The sequence below is a fragment of the Schistocerca americana genome, chromosome 7, assembly GCF_021461395.2.
Source record: "Schistocerca americana isolate TAMUIC-IGC-003095 chromosome 7, iqSchAmer2.1, whole genome shotgun sequence".
Lineage (NCBI taxonomy): Eukaryota > Metazoa > Arthropoda > Insecta > Orthoptera > Acrididae > Schistocerca > Schistocerca americana.
The window spans coordinates 242,726,763-242,743,883 of NC_060125.1; the positions used below are offsets into that span (position 1 = coordinate 242,726,763).

General features: G+C 40.2%; 1 protein-coding gene across 2 annotated transcripts in view; it reads left to right on the forward strand.

Annotated features, from left to right (window-relative positions):
* Window positions 1-17,121, forward strand: part of LOC124621882 (dual specificity mitogen-activated protein kinase kinase dSOR1) — a 91,544-nt gene that overhangs the window by 49,334 nt on the left and 25,089 nt on the right. For both annotated transcript variants that reach the window (XM_047147349.1, XM_047147350.1), the window contains one exon: window positions 16,503-16,615. In XM_047147349.1, coding sequence (XP_047003305.1) covers window positions 16,503-16,615 — 113 coding nt within the window. The remainder of the gene's footprint in view (window positions 1-16,502; window positions 16,616-17,121) is intronic.

Sequence of the window (17,121 nt, forward strand, 5' to 3'; positions counted from 1 at the left end):
ACCACCACTTCCCCACCTTCCTGTCACTCCCCCGGTGTCATGCCCATGAACACCAACACAGATGGGCTTTAAACAAGGCAGACTGGGAAGCTTTCACCTCTGCTGTCACCGCTGAATTTCCCCCACATGGTTCCATTGATGTTATCGTTGAGCAGGTCACTAGAATGATTGTTTCTGTGGCAGAAAATGCGATCCCTCGTTCTTTTGTGTGCCCCCAGTGAAAGACAGTCCCTTGGTGGTCACCGGAAGTCACTGAGGCAATTAAAGAGTGTCGGCGAGCTTAACAGTACATAAGCGACACCCTTACCTAGAGCACCTAATAGCCTTTAAACGGCTCCATGCCCGTGTTCGCCAGCTTATAAAATGATGGAAACATAAGTGTTGGGAGAGGTATGTGTCGACCATTGTGTGCCATACGTCACCTTCCCAAGTCTGGACAAAAATCAGATGTCTGTTGGGTACCAGACCCCAACAGGTATCTCTGGCACTAACATCAATGGCGTGTTATCTACCAATGCAAACACAATTGCCGAGCTCATTGCTGAGCTCATTGCCGAGCTCATTGCCGAGCACGTTGCTCGAGCACTTTGCTCGAGCCTCTGCGTTGGAGAACTACCCCCCAGCCTTTCGCACCCTCAAACGGTGGATGGAAAGGAAAGTCCTCTCATTCACTACACGCCACTGTGAACCCTATAACGCCCCATTTACAGAGTGGGAGCTCCTCAGCACCCTTGCACATTGCCCCGACACAGCTCCTGGGCCGGATCGGATCCACAGTCAGATGATTAAACATCACTCATCTGACTACAAGCGACATCTTGTCGTCATCTTCAACCGGGTCTGGTGTGAAGGCATCTTTCCAATCGCAATGGTGGGAGAGCACCATTATTATGGTGCTCAAACCCAGTCAAAACTCGCTTGATGTGGGTAGCTACCAGTCCATCAGCCTCACCAACTTCCTTGTAAGCTGCTGGAACATATGGTGTGTCGGCGGTTGGGTTGGGTCCTGGAGCCACATGGCCTACTGCCTCTATGTCAGGGCGGCTTCCACCAGGGTCACTCTACTACTACTAATCTTGTGTCCCTCATGTCTGCCTTATGGACAGCCTTTTCCTTTCCAGATGCCAACATCAGTTTGCTGTCTTTTTTGACTTAAGTAAAGCATACCACATGACCTGGCGACATCATATCCTTGCCACATTGTATGAGTGGGGTCTCCGGGGCCCACTCCCAATTTTTATCCAAAGCTTCCTGTCACTCCGTACTTTCTGTGTCCAAGTCAGTGCCTCCCATAGTTCCCTCCCTTATTCAGGAGAATGGCATTCCACAGGGCTCCATATCGAGTCTCTCTGTATTTTTAGTGGCTATTCACGGTCTAGCAGCAGCTGTAGGGCCGTCGGGCTCACCTTCTCTGTATGCGGATGGCTTCTTCATTTCGTACTGCTCCTTTAGTATTGGTGTTGCTGAGTGGTGGCTACATGGAGCCATTGACAAGCCACAGTCAAGGGCTTTAGCCCACGGCTTCCAGTTTTCAGCCGCAAAGTTGTGTGTTGTGCATTTCTGTCAGCGTCGCACATTCATCCAAAATCAGAACTTTACCTTAATGATGATCCACTCACTATAGTGGAGACATATCGATTCTTATGACTGGTTTTCGATGCCCGATTGACTTGGCTACCTCAATTTCATCAGCTTAAGTGGCAGTGCTGGCAGCAGCTCAATGCCCTCCACTGCCTGAGCAACACCAACTGGGATGCAGATTGCTCTACACTACACAACAGAGCCTTTGTTCAATCCCACCTTGACTATGGGAGTCTGATTTACGGTTTGGCGGTGCCCTCAGCATTGCGTTTACTTGACCCAGTGCACCACTGTGACGTTTGCCTAGTGACGGGAGCTTTTAGAATGTGTCCGGTGACCAGTGTCCTGGTGGAGGCCAGAGTCCCTCCATTGAAGGTTAGGTGTGCACAACTGCTTGCCAGTTACATTGCACAAGTTCGTAGTTCTCCTGCGCATCTGAATTACTGTCTCCTTTTCCAAAGACAGTGTTTCGTCTCCCGCATCGGCGGCCCAGGTCAGGGCTTATGTTTGTGGTTCATGTCCGGTCCCTTCTGTCTGAACTGGAGTCCTTCCCATTACCACCTCTCCTCGAGGTCCATTCACGTACACCTCCATGGTGTAAACCTAGGCCTAAGCTTCTCCAGGGCCTTTCACATGGCCCTAACGATTCCGTTAACCCTCTGGCTCTCCGCTGTCACTTCCTCTCGATTCTCGACATGTACCGGGGTCATGAAGTGGTTTACACCGACAGCTCATTGGCTGATGGTCACATTGGCTTTGTGTATGTTCATGGAGGACATACTGAACAGCACTCCCTGCCAGATGTCTGCAGTGTTTTCGCTGCAGAGCTGGCGGCCTTATCTCGTGATCTTGAGCACATCCGCTCATGCCCTGGTGAGTCATTTCTCCTGTGTACTGACTCCTTGAGCAGCCTACAAGCTATCGACCAGTGCTACCCTCCCCATCCGTTGGTAGTGTCAATTAAGGAGCCTATCTATGCCCTGGAATGGTCCTGTCATACAGTGGTGTTTGTGTGGACCCCAGGACACGTTGGAATACCAGGCAACAAACTTGCCGACAGGCTGGCCACACAGGCTACATGGAAACCACTTCTGAAGATGGGCATATCCAAAACTGACCTGCGTTCTGTCTTACGCTGCAGGGTTTTTCAGCTTTGGGAGACGGAATGGCATAACATTACGCACAACAAACTGCGTGTCATTAAGGAGACTACAAATGTGTGGAAGTCTTCCATGTGGTCCTCTCGCAGTTGTCCTCTGGTGGCTCCACATTGGACATACGTGGCTAACGCATGGTTACCTCCTCCATCACTTGCTGGACTGCCCACTTTTAGCCGCTCTGTGGAGGACTTTTAACTTTCCCAGCACTCTACCTTCGGTGTTGGATGACAATGCCTAACAGCAGCTTTAGTTTACGTTTTATTCGTGAGGGTGGGTTTTATTAGTTGATCTAAGTTTTAGCACATGTCCTTTGTCCCCCAGTGTCCTCCACCAGGGTACTTTCAAGGTGGAGGTTTTAATGTGTTGCAGAATGGCTGTCTTCTCCTTTTTATTCTCATGGTCAGTCAGCCATGGTAATCTGCTCTCTTGTTTGATTTCTTCTACACGTTTCTTGCATCTCTCTGTGGTTTTCTTGTCTGATTTTGTCAATTTTAGTGTTTGTTGCCCTTGTGTCATTCTTGTGGTTTTCTCCTTTCTTCCAGCTGTGTTTTGTATGTCTTAATTATTTTATTCTCACCCTTGTGGAATTATTTTAACCGGAACAAGGGACTGATTACCTAGCAGTTTGGTCCCTCCCCCCATCTTTTAAGCCAACCAACCAACCTTGAACTTCATCATCTAATGAATCAGAATCTTCATTAGTATCTCAACCTTGTACTTCATAAGAAAGGATGATGCCCACTAATTGTATTGTTCTGTTTGATCTGGTTCAAGAAAATTTATTATTTTGTCCAAAGTCCATAAATAATTATCACACCTGAAAGGCAACACAAGTTCCCAGTGGCAACTAAAGATACCAGACATATTTTACCCAACATAAATATTCTAAGGAAATCCTGTGTGTAATTTAGACTATTTATTACAAGACAGCAAAGAAAATTTACTTCAAGTATTCATATATTGTCCTGTACTTACATTTTCCATCAAAGCGGTTTTTAACAATCGTACCCACCAGCAGATTTAACATTCGTAAGCAACAATGATGGACTGAATACTGAAACTTCAAATATTAAACAAGAAAGAAAAGTGTCCAAAACTGCTTCCAGCAGTTAAATAGTGTACAGTATTATCATAGTTGCCAATATTAATTTTTAAATTCATTGGCAACTTTAGTTGCTACTGGGCATTAATGGGCTAATGTATGGTGCCACAGGATGCTGTGGCCTGAAAACCAGTCACTGTGGAGAGCAACTTTTGAGAAACTGGTTCATTCAAGCCACAGAGAGCTGCACAAGTTTCTTGATGAAGAATTATTTGCACAATAGAACTAGATGAGATTGGGATAAGTTTTCTCAGAAAAAAACCCATTAACTAACCTTCAAAATGCTCACCTTGAATTTTATGGTATGGAGAGTGCTGTTAGAGCTGTAATTACACGCCCATAATAAACAATGAATGTAAGAAGTACAGCCAAATGATTTTGGGCTCATAGTACAGTTTTGTCAATGTATTATCCAATGAAATACTCCAATGCAAAACTTTCTACAGTTTGTATTATTCATGGACTATGCCTTTTTGAACAGTGATAATGTATTCAGATGCTCTTTTAGGCATTTCTGGAGTCATAAAAATCCATCCACTACACTTACCTCAGTTGACAAGCAACAGTTCTCATCAACTTGTGGACTTGGATTGTCAAAGATCAAACAATATGTCCTTACTTGCTGTTACCCCATGTCACTGGTGCACATCACATTGTGTCAGTTCGAGATCTGCTGCCTCACTTGTTCGGGCTTGTACTTTGGTTGTCCCTGAGAGGATATGGTTTCAGCATGAGGCGGCACCAGCGCACTTTGATCTTGATACCTGTAAGTGCTGAACAACAGAATTCATCATCATTTGACAGTAAGGTCCTGTTTCATTCCCTGTGTGATCTCCAGATGGGTATTTTCGTATTGTGTGTCTTGAATTCATTAGCGTGTGTAGCCTAAACTGAAGTTGAACAGGAAATGGTTGTTAATGCCTTATTTGCTCTTCTCATTATAAGAGCGATATTTTAGAGTGTGTGCAAAACTTTGTGTGCCATTGTAATAGATGCATTGGTCACTTTAATCAGTTGTTTATCTCTACAAGAAACTAAGTAGTCATTTTTGACTATTAGTTCCTTATCTAATAGTACCTCATTCAGGATACTTTTCCCACATCCATGTATTACATATATCAGTTTCACACATTTATTTCTAAAATATTTTGGGGTTATAACTGAAAATTTAACTGCCCAATTGTTATGTATTTAAACTTTGACTTAAGTCTTTGGTTATAATGTTGTACTTCACTCACTGTTATTTCTTGAAGCTGCAGCCTGTCTCCTCCATCTAACTGCAGTGCTAGCGAACAGCAGTCACTGCATGTACTGTTTCATTTGAGGACAACAGCACATGAAAAGCAAATAAACTATACATTAGAAAAGCATGTGGAATTTATTGCGTCCCTATGTTCCACAGCACGATTTAGCACTATAAAAGTTTTCTTGTATCGTGACATTTAAAATACATCTGTCCTGTGTTATAAATAAATGTAACAGGGCTGTGTACATAGATTATTACTAAGTTTGTAAAACAGCTTTCCTTGTGTACTTGCTTTGAAGTGTGTTAGTTATATCACCAAAGTTTAATTCATAAGCCAATCTACAATGCCAAGTCTTCTTAAATCTAATAATCTATTTTCCAAGTGGCAGCAGAACCCACACATAAGACGGTTGTAATTGGCAAGCTTTCAGAGCCAGTGGCTACTTCTTCAGGATGGCACGTGTGGTGAAGCAGTTGCCAAGGTTATGATTGTCATGTTGTAGAGCATACTCTGCAACAGGATATTATAAGTTGCCAGTATACACCCTCTGCCCATGCCCATTCATCCTAAATGGTAATTTGGTGGTTGTCATTGCAATGTAGAAGGCCAAACAGTGTTTACATAACAGCTGGCATATGATGTGTGTCATTTCACAGATGGCTCTCTCTTTGATAGTGTGTGTTTTGCCTGTTACAGAGCTGCTATAGGTGGTGGTAGGAGGGTGCATAGGTCAAGTGTTGCAGCAGGAGCAGTCACAGGGGTAGAAGCCATAGGGTAGGTAGATGGGTGCAGAAGGAGCATCAGGTCTGACAAGAATGTTGTGGAGATTGAGAGGGCAACGGAAAGCTATTCTAGGTTTGGTTGGCAAAATTTCGGACTGAATATATCTCTTTTCACCGCATGATTTTAGGAAGACACGGCCCCGCCGAAGTAGTTGATTAACACATTCCACACCAGGCTAATACTGTGTCACCAGTGGTGTGCTCCGAATTTGCTTATTGGAGGGATCAGCAGTACCAGGATTGGTACTTCACCTTTGAGGGGCAGACAATCAAATAGATCAGGGGAACAGCCATGAGAAAAATGATGGCTCCTTCCTATGCCAACCTTTTCATGGGTCTCTTGGAGGGCACTTTCCTGGGATCTGTAAGTCTTCAGCCCCTGGTTTGGTTTAGATACATTGATGACATCTTTACCATATGGACTTATGGTGAGGCTGACCTGCTAAAGTTCCTAGAATCTATGAATACCTTCTCCCAATTAAATTTCACATGGTCATATTCCAAATCCCATGCCACTTTCCTTGATGTTGATCTCATTCTCACTGAAGGCCGGCTACACACTTCTGTCCAAATTAAACCTACCAACAGAAAACAGTACTTACATTTTGACAGTTGCCATCCTTTCCATGTCAAACATTCCGTCCAATACAACCTTGGCATCCCAGGCAAATGTATTTCATCTACATCTACATACATACTCCGCAATCCACCATACGGTGCGTGGCAGAGGGTACCTCGTACCACAACAAGCATCTTCTCTCCCTGTTCCACTCCCAAACAGAATGAGGGAAAAATGCCTATATGCCTCTGTACGAGCCCTAATCTCTCTTATCTCATCTTTGTGGTCTTTCCACGAAATATAAGTTGGTGGCAGTAAAATTGTACTGCAGTCAGCCTCAAATGCTAGTTCTCTAAATTTCCTCAGTAGCGATTCACGAAAAGAACGCCTCGTTTCTTCCAGAGACTCCCACCCGAGTTCCTGAAGCATTTCCGTAACACTCGCGTGATGATCGAACCTACCAATAACAAATCTAGCAGCCCGCCTCTCAATTGCTTCTATATCCACCCTCAATCCGACCTGATAGGGATCCCAAACGGTCGAGCAGTATTCAAGAATAGGTCGTATTAATGTTTTATAAGTGGTCTCTTTTACAGATGAACCACATCTTCCCAAAATTCTACCAATGAACCGAAGACGACTATCCGCCTTCCCCACAACTGCCATTACATGCTTGTCCCAATTCATACCGCTCTGCAATGTTACGCCCAAATATTTAATCGACGTGGCTGTGTCAAGCGCTACACTTCTAATGGAGTATTCAAACATTATGGGGTTCTTTTTGCTATTCATCTGCGTTAATTTACATTTATCTATATTTAGAGTTAGCTGCCATTCTTTACACCAATCACAAATCCTGTCCAAGTCATCTTGTATCCTCCTACAGTCACTCAATGATGACACCTTCTCGTACACCACAGCATCATAAGCAAACAGCCGCACATTGCTATCCAAAAGATCATTTATGTAGATAGAAAACAACAGACCTACCACACTGCCCTGGGGCACTCCAGATGATACCCTCACCTCCGATGAACACTCACCTTCGAGGACAACTTACTGGGTTCTATTACTTAAGAAGTCTTCGAGCCACTTGGGAACCAATCCTATATGCTTGTACCTTAGTTAGGAGTCTGCAGTGGGTCACCGACTCAAACGCTTTCTGGAAGTCAAGGAATATGGCATTCATCTGATACCCTTCATCCATGGTTTGCAAGATATCATGTGAAAAAAGGGCGAGTTGCGTTTCGCAGGAGCGATGCTCTCTATAGCTATGCTGATGCATGGACAGCAACTTGTCTGTCTCAAGGAAATTCATTATATTCGAACTGAGAATATGTTCGAGAATCCTGCAACAAACCGATGTTAAGGATATTGGTCTGTAATTTTGAGGATCTGTCCTTCTACCCTTCTTATATACAGGCGTCACCTGCGCTTTTTTCCAGTCGCTTGGGACTTTACGTTGGGCAAAAGATTCGCGATAAATGCAAGCTAAGTAAGGAGCCAATGCAGTAGAGTACTCTCTGTAAAACCGAATTGGAATCCCATCAGCACCTGGCAATTTATTTATTTTCAACCCATTCAGCTGCTTCACAACCCCAGGGATGTCTATCACTATGTCCTCCATACGGGAATCTGTACGAGACTCAAACGGTGGTATGTTTGTACGATCCTTCTGCGTGAAAGATTTCTAAAATGCTAAATTTAAAATTTCAGCTTTCGTTTTGCTGTCTTCGCGATTTGTTCAGATGCAGACACTCTACAGCAATACACCACCATTCTCACTTCAGCTTTCACTGCATGTAATTACCCCACCAGCCTAGTTAAAAAGCAGATTTCCAATCCTGGTACTGCTGATCCCTCCAAAAAACAACTTTGGAGCACACCACTGGTGACACATTATTAGCCTGGTGTGGAATGTGTTAATCAACTACTTCGGCAGGGCCATTTCTTCCTAAAATCATGTGCTGAAAAGAGATATATTCAGTCCGAAATTTTGTCCACCACACATAGAATAGCTTTCTATTGCCCTCCCAATCTCCACAATATTCTTGTCTGACCCAATGTTCCTTCTGCACCCATCTACCTACCTTATGGCTTCTACCCCTGTGACTGCTCCTGCTGCAACACTTGACCTATGCACCCTCCTATCACCACCTATAGCAGCTCTGTAACAGGCAAAACATATACTATCAAAGGGAGAGTCATCTGTGAAATGACACACGTCATATACCAGCTGTTATGTAGACACTGTTTGGCCTTCTACATCGGAATGACTACCACCAAATTACCATTTGGGATGAATGGGCATAGGCATAGGGTGTATACTGGCAGCTCGCAATATCCTGTTGCAGAGCATGTTCTACAACATGACAAACATGACCTCGGCACCTGTTTCATCATACGTGCCATCCAGATTCTTCCCCCAGACACCAGTTTCTCAGAACTATGCAGGTGGGAACTAGCACTGTAGCATGTCCTTGCTTCTCGCCACCCACCTGTCCCTGATTTACATTAATTTCTTTGATCTACTCATTTTTTCACAGTAACTACTTTTTGCTTCACTCTGTTTTAGTTTTCTTCATCTTTCATTGTCTTTCCCATCTATTTTTCACTGCCCCCCCTCCCACCTCTGTTACATGCAATGCACTTACCTTTTCTCTCTTATTAACTCATGCATGATGTTTAAGCAGTAATGTCTGTCTACATATTACCCTGTCTTCCACCTTTTAAGCTCTCAGGTGTTCAGATCTCTTTCAATGCAGTCCCCACAGTCAGTCCGCCATTCTCATTTCGTATGGTAAGTCTCCCCTGACCTGCAGTTCTGGGTGACTTTCCTGAAATCTACCCCTTTTCCTAGAACTCTCCAGTCCTTCTCCTTCACCCCTCTTCCTTCCCCTTCAACCCTTCTGCCTGAAGATAGAGCCACTGGCTCAGAAAGCTTGCGAATTACAACTGTCTTCTATGTGTGTGTTCTGCCACCGCTTGGTGAGTAGATTTTTTTAATCATCCAATTAAATTATTTTGTCAATAATTGATTGCTTTTATGATAATCTATTTTGCATCATTGTGGTTCATATGATATTCTTTATCCTTTCCCACACACTAAATATTCTTTCAGACTAACAGTCACGGATACTGAAAGGAAACAATATTTTTTTGGAGCAACAGATGTTTGGGAAGCTGTTTCTCAGCTGTTGTTCAAGAATTCTATTTCAGAGTTGAGGTGGAAGAGACATTAGCTGAAATTGGCTCCCTGAATTCCTTTCATATGATTCCTTTCTTGTGTGATATCAGCTGCCAAGTCAGTGTTCCATATTTCATGAACGAACTTTCCAGGCTTAACTTAAGGATTGGCCATGTACCATCCCTGTCACCACTATTAACACTTGAGATGGAATTTGTGAACTCCAAATCTCTGTATGCAGTATTATTCATGTAAAAGTAAGCGTAAGTTTTCCAAATGTTCATGAATCTTGTAACTGAGGTGGGACTTTGGTACCAGTCCAGTAACGCATAGTGGGATGTGGGAAATTAATCATTAATCTTCTGGGGGTGAATTCAGTCTGGGGTCGACACACCTCCCCAGCCCAGAAGCAGTGCTTTAACTCACATAGTTAACCAGGCAGGTTCACTGTTATATGTTTCATACTGTACTTCTGCATTTCATCAGTTTTCAGATACGTAAATAAACATGGCAGCTCATTGTTTTGCTTCCTTTGGTCACATGGGTTATGCTACAGATCAGGCTGTCACCACAGAATAATTTTGATTAAATATTGTGATAAACATTCCTTGAGTTCTGTTCTACCACCAAAAACACATTGGCATGTTGTCATGGGCCCTGTGTTATGATTGGTTGATAGAAGCAAACTGAGCAGGTGTCATGTTGATTTGCACATTTTTTTAAGCTGAAATGCTTTATTTGGCAGTTTTTTGTTCACATTTATATGCAATTTAATTGATATTTTCTGATTTAAAAATCTCTTCAAAATGCATTGTGCTTTTCTCTTCCTCCCCTCCCAACCTCACACACACACACACACACACACACACACACACACACACACACACACACACCGAAACGTTTTGGAGTGTAATTCCATGACTTCTATTTCAAGGAAAAACAATTTGCAGATGCATTCATTAAAATGAGAAAAGTAACTTTTATGATGAAACTAACAAACTGATGAAAAACACATAGAGAAATATTTCAGGCAGAGATGAAGGAAACTGTGAAACACACTGAGTTGCACCTGTCAGATAGCCCGCAAATTCTTTTGGTCACCTTTATATGCAAGTTTGTGTTGACAGCAGTAGGTTCTTATTTCAACAATAGGATTATAATGATGAGCTCTGTTAATGAAGAAATGCAAAAAGCATGGATGGAGAGGGCGGGGATAGTGAGGTTGACAATAGGATGATTATGAGAGCAGAGGATGTGTTGTAAACATAATTCCCATTTGCATAGTTCAGAGAAGCTGGTGGTTTAGCGAAGGATCCAGACCACTCAGGGTGTGAAGCAGCCATTGAAATTGAGCATTTTGTGCTCAGCTGCATATTGTTTTCAATGAGTGGTATCCTTTAATCCAAAAGTATTTATATTCTACAAGAACTTTATGAAAGATATGAACAACAGTAAATCTTTTTAAACAGCACCCTCTGTTTTTCATTTGGTAATCTACTTCCACTCCTCAATAGCTGCTCATAAGTGTATTACAGTGTACCACTCATTAAATGCGACATTATTAAAAATGTAACATAATATTGTGTTTAACTTCTCCACATACTGGAGAAGACAGTAAACAAATGAAAATGTGGACAATGCCAACTGGTCATTCAGTCAACTATGTTCAGTTAAAGCTTTATGTGAGTACAGTGTACACCAATGGGGGGAAAAGTAGAAATGCTGCTCATCTGTGGAGAATGTAAGTTAGTAGAACAGGAATTGCAATATTGTTTTGTTATTTATGATAGAACTAAATGTAGTGCTGTTCTATAATACCTTTAAATGATATGTTGTGTACAGGAAAGGCAATTCTTGATTAAAAATTGCACTATCATTATTTTAATCATTGTTGATGATAGGCATAATGCTATGCAGGCAGAGGAACTCTACAGAGAGTGATATCCTGACAAGGCTTCACTTCCCCACCGTATTGCAATTAGTGTTCTGCTAAATTTACATTCTCCATAGACAAGCAGCACTTCTACCTTCCGTTCGTTGCTGTGCAATGTACTTACACCAAACTTCAACTGTAGCTGGTTGACTGTATGACTTTCATGCATTTTCTTTGTATTTTCATTTGTTTACTGTCACCTCAAGCAAGTGGATGAGTTAAGTTATCCTGGGTGCCTACACTGTGTACTCATACCGGAGAGTCAAAGTCAGTTTTGTATTAGGTTTTTAACAGTGTCATGTCATGTTAATGGTACACTGTGATACATTTTTGAACAAGTCTTTAAGAGAGGAAATGGAGTAGTGAATAAAAAATAATAGTATACTACTTAAAAAATGGACAGCAGTTCATATCTTCATAACGAACAAAATCGTAAGTAATATGAAAGGGATAGATTGCTACTCGCCATATAGCGGAGATATTGAGTCTCGGACAGGCACAACAAAAAGACTACTAAACACACAAACTTTTTCCAAAAGGCCTCCTTCTGAAGTAGACAACAGACACGCACACATTCACTCAAACACAGCTCTCACACATGATCACTGTCTGTGGCTGCCAAGGTCAGCCAGAGGCAGTGGTCACGTGTGTATGAGCTGCGTTTACTTGAATGAGTGTGTGTATGTTGTCTATTGCAAAAGAAGGCCTTCTGGACAAAACTTATGGGTTTAGTAGCATCTTTGTTTGGTTGTCTGCGACTCAACATCTCTGCTATATGGTGAGTAGCAATCTATCATTTTCATATTGCTGTTATTCCATCCTGGATTTTCCATTGTTTAAAATTACAAGTAAGGAAATTATAATGATTAATATCCACCTGATAGTTACACAACATTTGACTCATACATTTTTAATTTTGCTTCTGGACAAAATTTGTTCGGTATGGTCAGGATAAATATAATACCCTGTATTAAAGTGATGATAGCATATTGTCACTGAATAGAAATTTGAAGTTACGAGAATGCTTTCTTTTGAAAAACTTCCAACCTTGTTTGGATGCAGAATTATTTATTCTTTAATGAGTTAGTCTTAATGGGTTTGGAGAATTTTTTTAAGAATAATGGAACAAAATGAGATGTGTGAAGTCGGTGAATATAATTGATAAATGTATGTAATTAAGATTTCAAAAACATTGCTAAGTCAGATAACTGTATTGCTACAATTGGCCTGCTTCAGCAAATAGCCATCATGTAACATAATTTTGGTACAATATTTATAATATTATACATAAGTATTAATTAGAAAATATTATAAAATTTGTTACATACATCAGATGGGTTCGATATCCATATGTTATGGTGGTTCTGTTGCTATCTCCTTGTTCTAATTATACTCCATTAGTGTTCTAGGAGTAATAACAGTTTGTTATACTAGATATGGCTTGATGCTGTTGTTGTGGTCTTCAGTCCTAAGACTGGTTTGATGCAGCAGCTCTCTGTGCTACTCTATCCTGTGCTAGCATCTTCATCTCCGAATAACCAGTGCAATCGATATCTCTCTGAAACTGCTTACTGTACTCATCTCTCTGTCTCCATCTACGAATCGTAGTGTGGTTTCAGTTGTCTGAAGACTGCAGACTCTAAAAATACTTCATGAGCAAATTGTCCTAAGTCACAGAAAATACACCAAAAGCTTTATTGAAATCATTAATAAAAAAAATTGATAGACATACAAAATATTACAAAACAATCACAGATTACACTAGATCACCAGTGATACCACTAGCAAAGATTGCTGAAATTACAGCATGTCCAACAAAACTGAAGGTAACCATACAATATCACTGGTATATCTGTCAAATAGTATAACCAGTTGTTACTACTTGAAGAACACTAAAAAGTAATGGAATGAAATTAAAACAAAGGGATAGGATCACAATAACGTGTGGATGTTAAAACCATTTTCTTACAGCATTTGAAATATTGTACCAAAATTATGTACCATTTACTTGAAGGTAACTTGATGAAGGCTGTTTGCCAAAATAGGCCTATTGTAATGAATAAAATTATCTGATTTACGAGCATTTTGGTGTTGTAATTACACAATGCCATTAAATGACTTGTATAATTACAAACTGATAGGTGTTTGTTCATTTTCAACATAACTCTTAAAAACAGTAAAATACAACAAAAATAAAGAAAATAATTAAAAAATAAGCCATCAGAAAATAACACCAAAATCTGCAAAAAATAAAACAGATTGTTTCCTATTGCTACTGATAATTGTAGTGACCCTTGTCATATGCACATTTTTCACTTGTATATTGCTTTCCCGAGAGCGATGTTCCAGAATGGAAATGCTCATTGTACACTCTTAACACAATGACATGTGAAAAGCTTTGTGCCTATGTTGATTTGAATCTGCTGTATACTTTTGGGCACTCATGGTAAGTCCGTACTCAAATGCACCAATATTTCACTAACCCTTCCTGTAGTTAGGCATCGGAATCATTGATTGGTATGATGCCTAATGATATTCTATACACCAATAGCTATTGGTAGTTTACTTACTTGTGAGAGTACACACCATAAGAATAGTGGTACTTTAACAATTCACATTGCTACTTGTCAAGCAGTTAATGGTCTAAGCTAGATGGTAAGGTAATTTCTTGGAAGAACAACTGGTAAGGTATAATTTCCTTCAAATTTGGAGATATTTTCAGTTTTATGCATTGTCAGATGAAACTGGATTATTATTCAACCTCAGTGTCTTGAAGATTTTATTTACATAATGACACTGATTTATTCACATATTGTGTTCCATACATCACAGTATGAAAGGCGGGGGGGGGGGGGGGGGGGGGTCTCTTCAGGGATGTAGAACAAATAAAGTTATACATTAACAGGCAGTTGTAACCACAACAGGGTACTTAAGTTTATTAACAATCAATGACAGTGGTGCTAATCTACTCAAATTGTTAACTATGAGATCTATTTCTGGATCACTCTGAATTACTTGAGAAGCCACAACTGTTAAAACAAAGGTAGCTTCTAATCATTCATATAGCATTATTGGTTTCAGAGAACAGTACCAACTGTCTGTATACTGGAAAAGTTAAAAATCTGTGTAATATTAACATTGGTGTGTGGTATTCTTTTACTTTGTTTGCGAATATCTGAGTCTCATGTCCCTTGTTGCTGAAGGCTCTGGAATCCTATTCTGCATAAAGACAGTCGGACTTCACTGAAAATTAATTAAAGTTGTATCTTTTGTGTCATTGTCACTTTCTTCTTGGCTGAAAACATCTGGTCTGGCTCTGATCTTTACTGATGTTATAACTTTAAGAATACAGAATTTCATTTAGAACATGATGTACCATACTTGTGATTAATAAATAAAATAAGGACAAGAAGTACATTTTTCACAATAATAATGTGTCCTCTAGTGCTAGAAGACACACACGTGTTCATCTACTACCACAACTAGGGTGTCAGAGTGTGATATATTAGTCTGTAAGAATCCTCATTTATGTAGAAAAAAAAAGAAAAAGAAAAAAAAGCTAAGTGAGAAATCTTTAAACATTGTTGAAAATAATGAGGCGTGTTTTTTTAATTAAGTATTGTTTTGAAATAAAAATAAAACAAGTAGACTTTTATTAGCAATTTTGTTTTTACGTGAAAGCCTGTACTGTAATCTACTTTTCTACGTAATTCCCACCAATATTCAGCATTTTTTGTTTGATTGTAAGATTTGAAATGCTTCCTCTGATAATCCCTCTGACTGTGTATTATGTGCTAAAGGTGTGAAAGGGGTTGAAATGCATCTTCAGATTAGTGAATTGTATGGAGAAAACATTGTGAGCAATGGGATAGCACAGAAGTGGGTGAGACCTTTTATAGATGGCCATACAAATGGGCATGAGGAGGTTGATGAAAAAGTGAGAGAGAACAGATGCTTTATGATTTTGACATTACGTGGTGAGTTTCTTAAACTGTTAAGAGGTGCAATTGTTGCCAAATCACATCAGGTATCAGATTCCTGCAAGAATGGTTTTCAGAAATCTGGTTGTATGATACAATAAGTGCCTCAATATCGGTGAGAATCATGTAAAAAAAACTATTTAAAAATACAGGCTTTCATGTAAAAATAAAATTGTTAAGAAGAATCAGTGAATTTTTATATTATTTCAAAATGGTACTTAGAAAACAAGCCATGAATTAATATCACAACTAAAGGCTTCCCCACTCATTTTGTTCACTGCCTGGGAGCATTGCCTGATGTCTAGCAGCAAACTGTTATACACTTTTACACCAAAAGCCCATTCTGAATCATTGATGGAGATGTATAACCTACATGGAAACTGTTTTTACCTCTAGTATTGTTGTTGTGAATTTCACACTTTTTCCTAAAGTCAGTCTTGTTACTAATAAGCACAAAAACCAGTATGGAGAAAGTGTATTGGCACATCAGTGATAGATTCCTAAGGTTCCTGAAGAATCTTCTACAAGATGCCCTGTTGTCAACTCTACATAATATGTTGGCTTCATTTTAGCTTGTTATCCAGCTGAACCCCAAGGAATTTTACAAATACTGTGAAAGTTTAGATACAATTGGAGGTAGTCAGTTTGTCCCGGTTTCTTTTGCAATGTTTCTGGTATCGTATATGGAAGAATGATGTACATGTCTCATATGTCACAACAGTACTTTACTATTCTTCACCACATCACTAATTTATTAGTTGCTCCATTTTGAAAGGATGTGTGTTTGATTTATAACCTGTCCACTAAAGTGTACAGTTTTCTTATTGTGAACATGACTGTGATTGGTTACTATTGTTCATAAAAATTATGTTGTGTTAAAAAAATATGTTCATTGCAATTAAACAAGCATTTTGTGTACTCATCGTTTCATGTTAAATATACAGATTCTGGCATTACATTTTCTTTTGCAGCTAATTCATCTTGAAGTGAAACCTGCTATTAAGAAGCAAATTATTAGAGAGCTGAAGGTTCTCCATGAGTGCAATTTTGCTCACATTGTTGGGTTTTATGGAGCATTTTACAGGTACTGTGGTGTTTATCAAGTTATATGACTGTGACATATTTTGCATGTTCTTGATACATTATGACCATAATACACTCTTAAGACAAAGAGAGAGAGAGAGAGAGAGAGAGAGAGAGAGAGAGAGAGAGGGAGGGGGGGGGGGGGGGGTGACATGCCATGAAGGAATTATTTGAATAGGATGAAAATTGGTGGATGTGATTTACATACACAGACAAACAAATGACTAAAATTTCAGAAAAATTTGATGATTTATTCAAGAGAAAGAGCTTCGCAAATTGAGCAAGTCGAGAAAACATTGGTCAAAAACATTGGTCCATCTCTGGCCCTTATGAAAACAGTTGTTCTGCTTTGCACTGAGTTATAGAGTTATTGGATGACAGCCTGACAGCCATGAGCAATGGGTCTGGGTTGCCTTTTCTTTTCATAGTAGGTCCCATTAGCTTATATGTGCGGCATCCTTACAGCACAGCGGCGCGTCAACAATATTCTATGCCCCATTTTGTTGC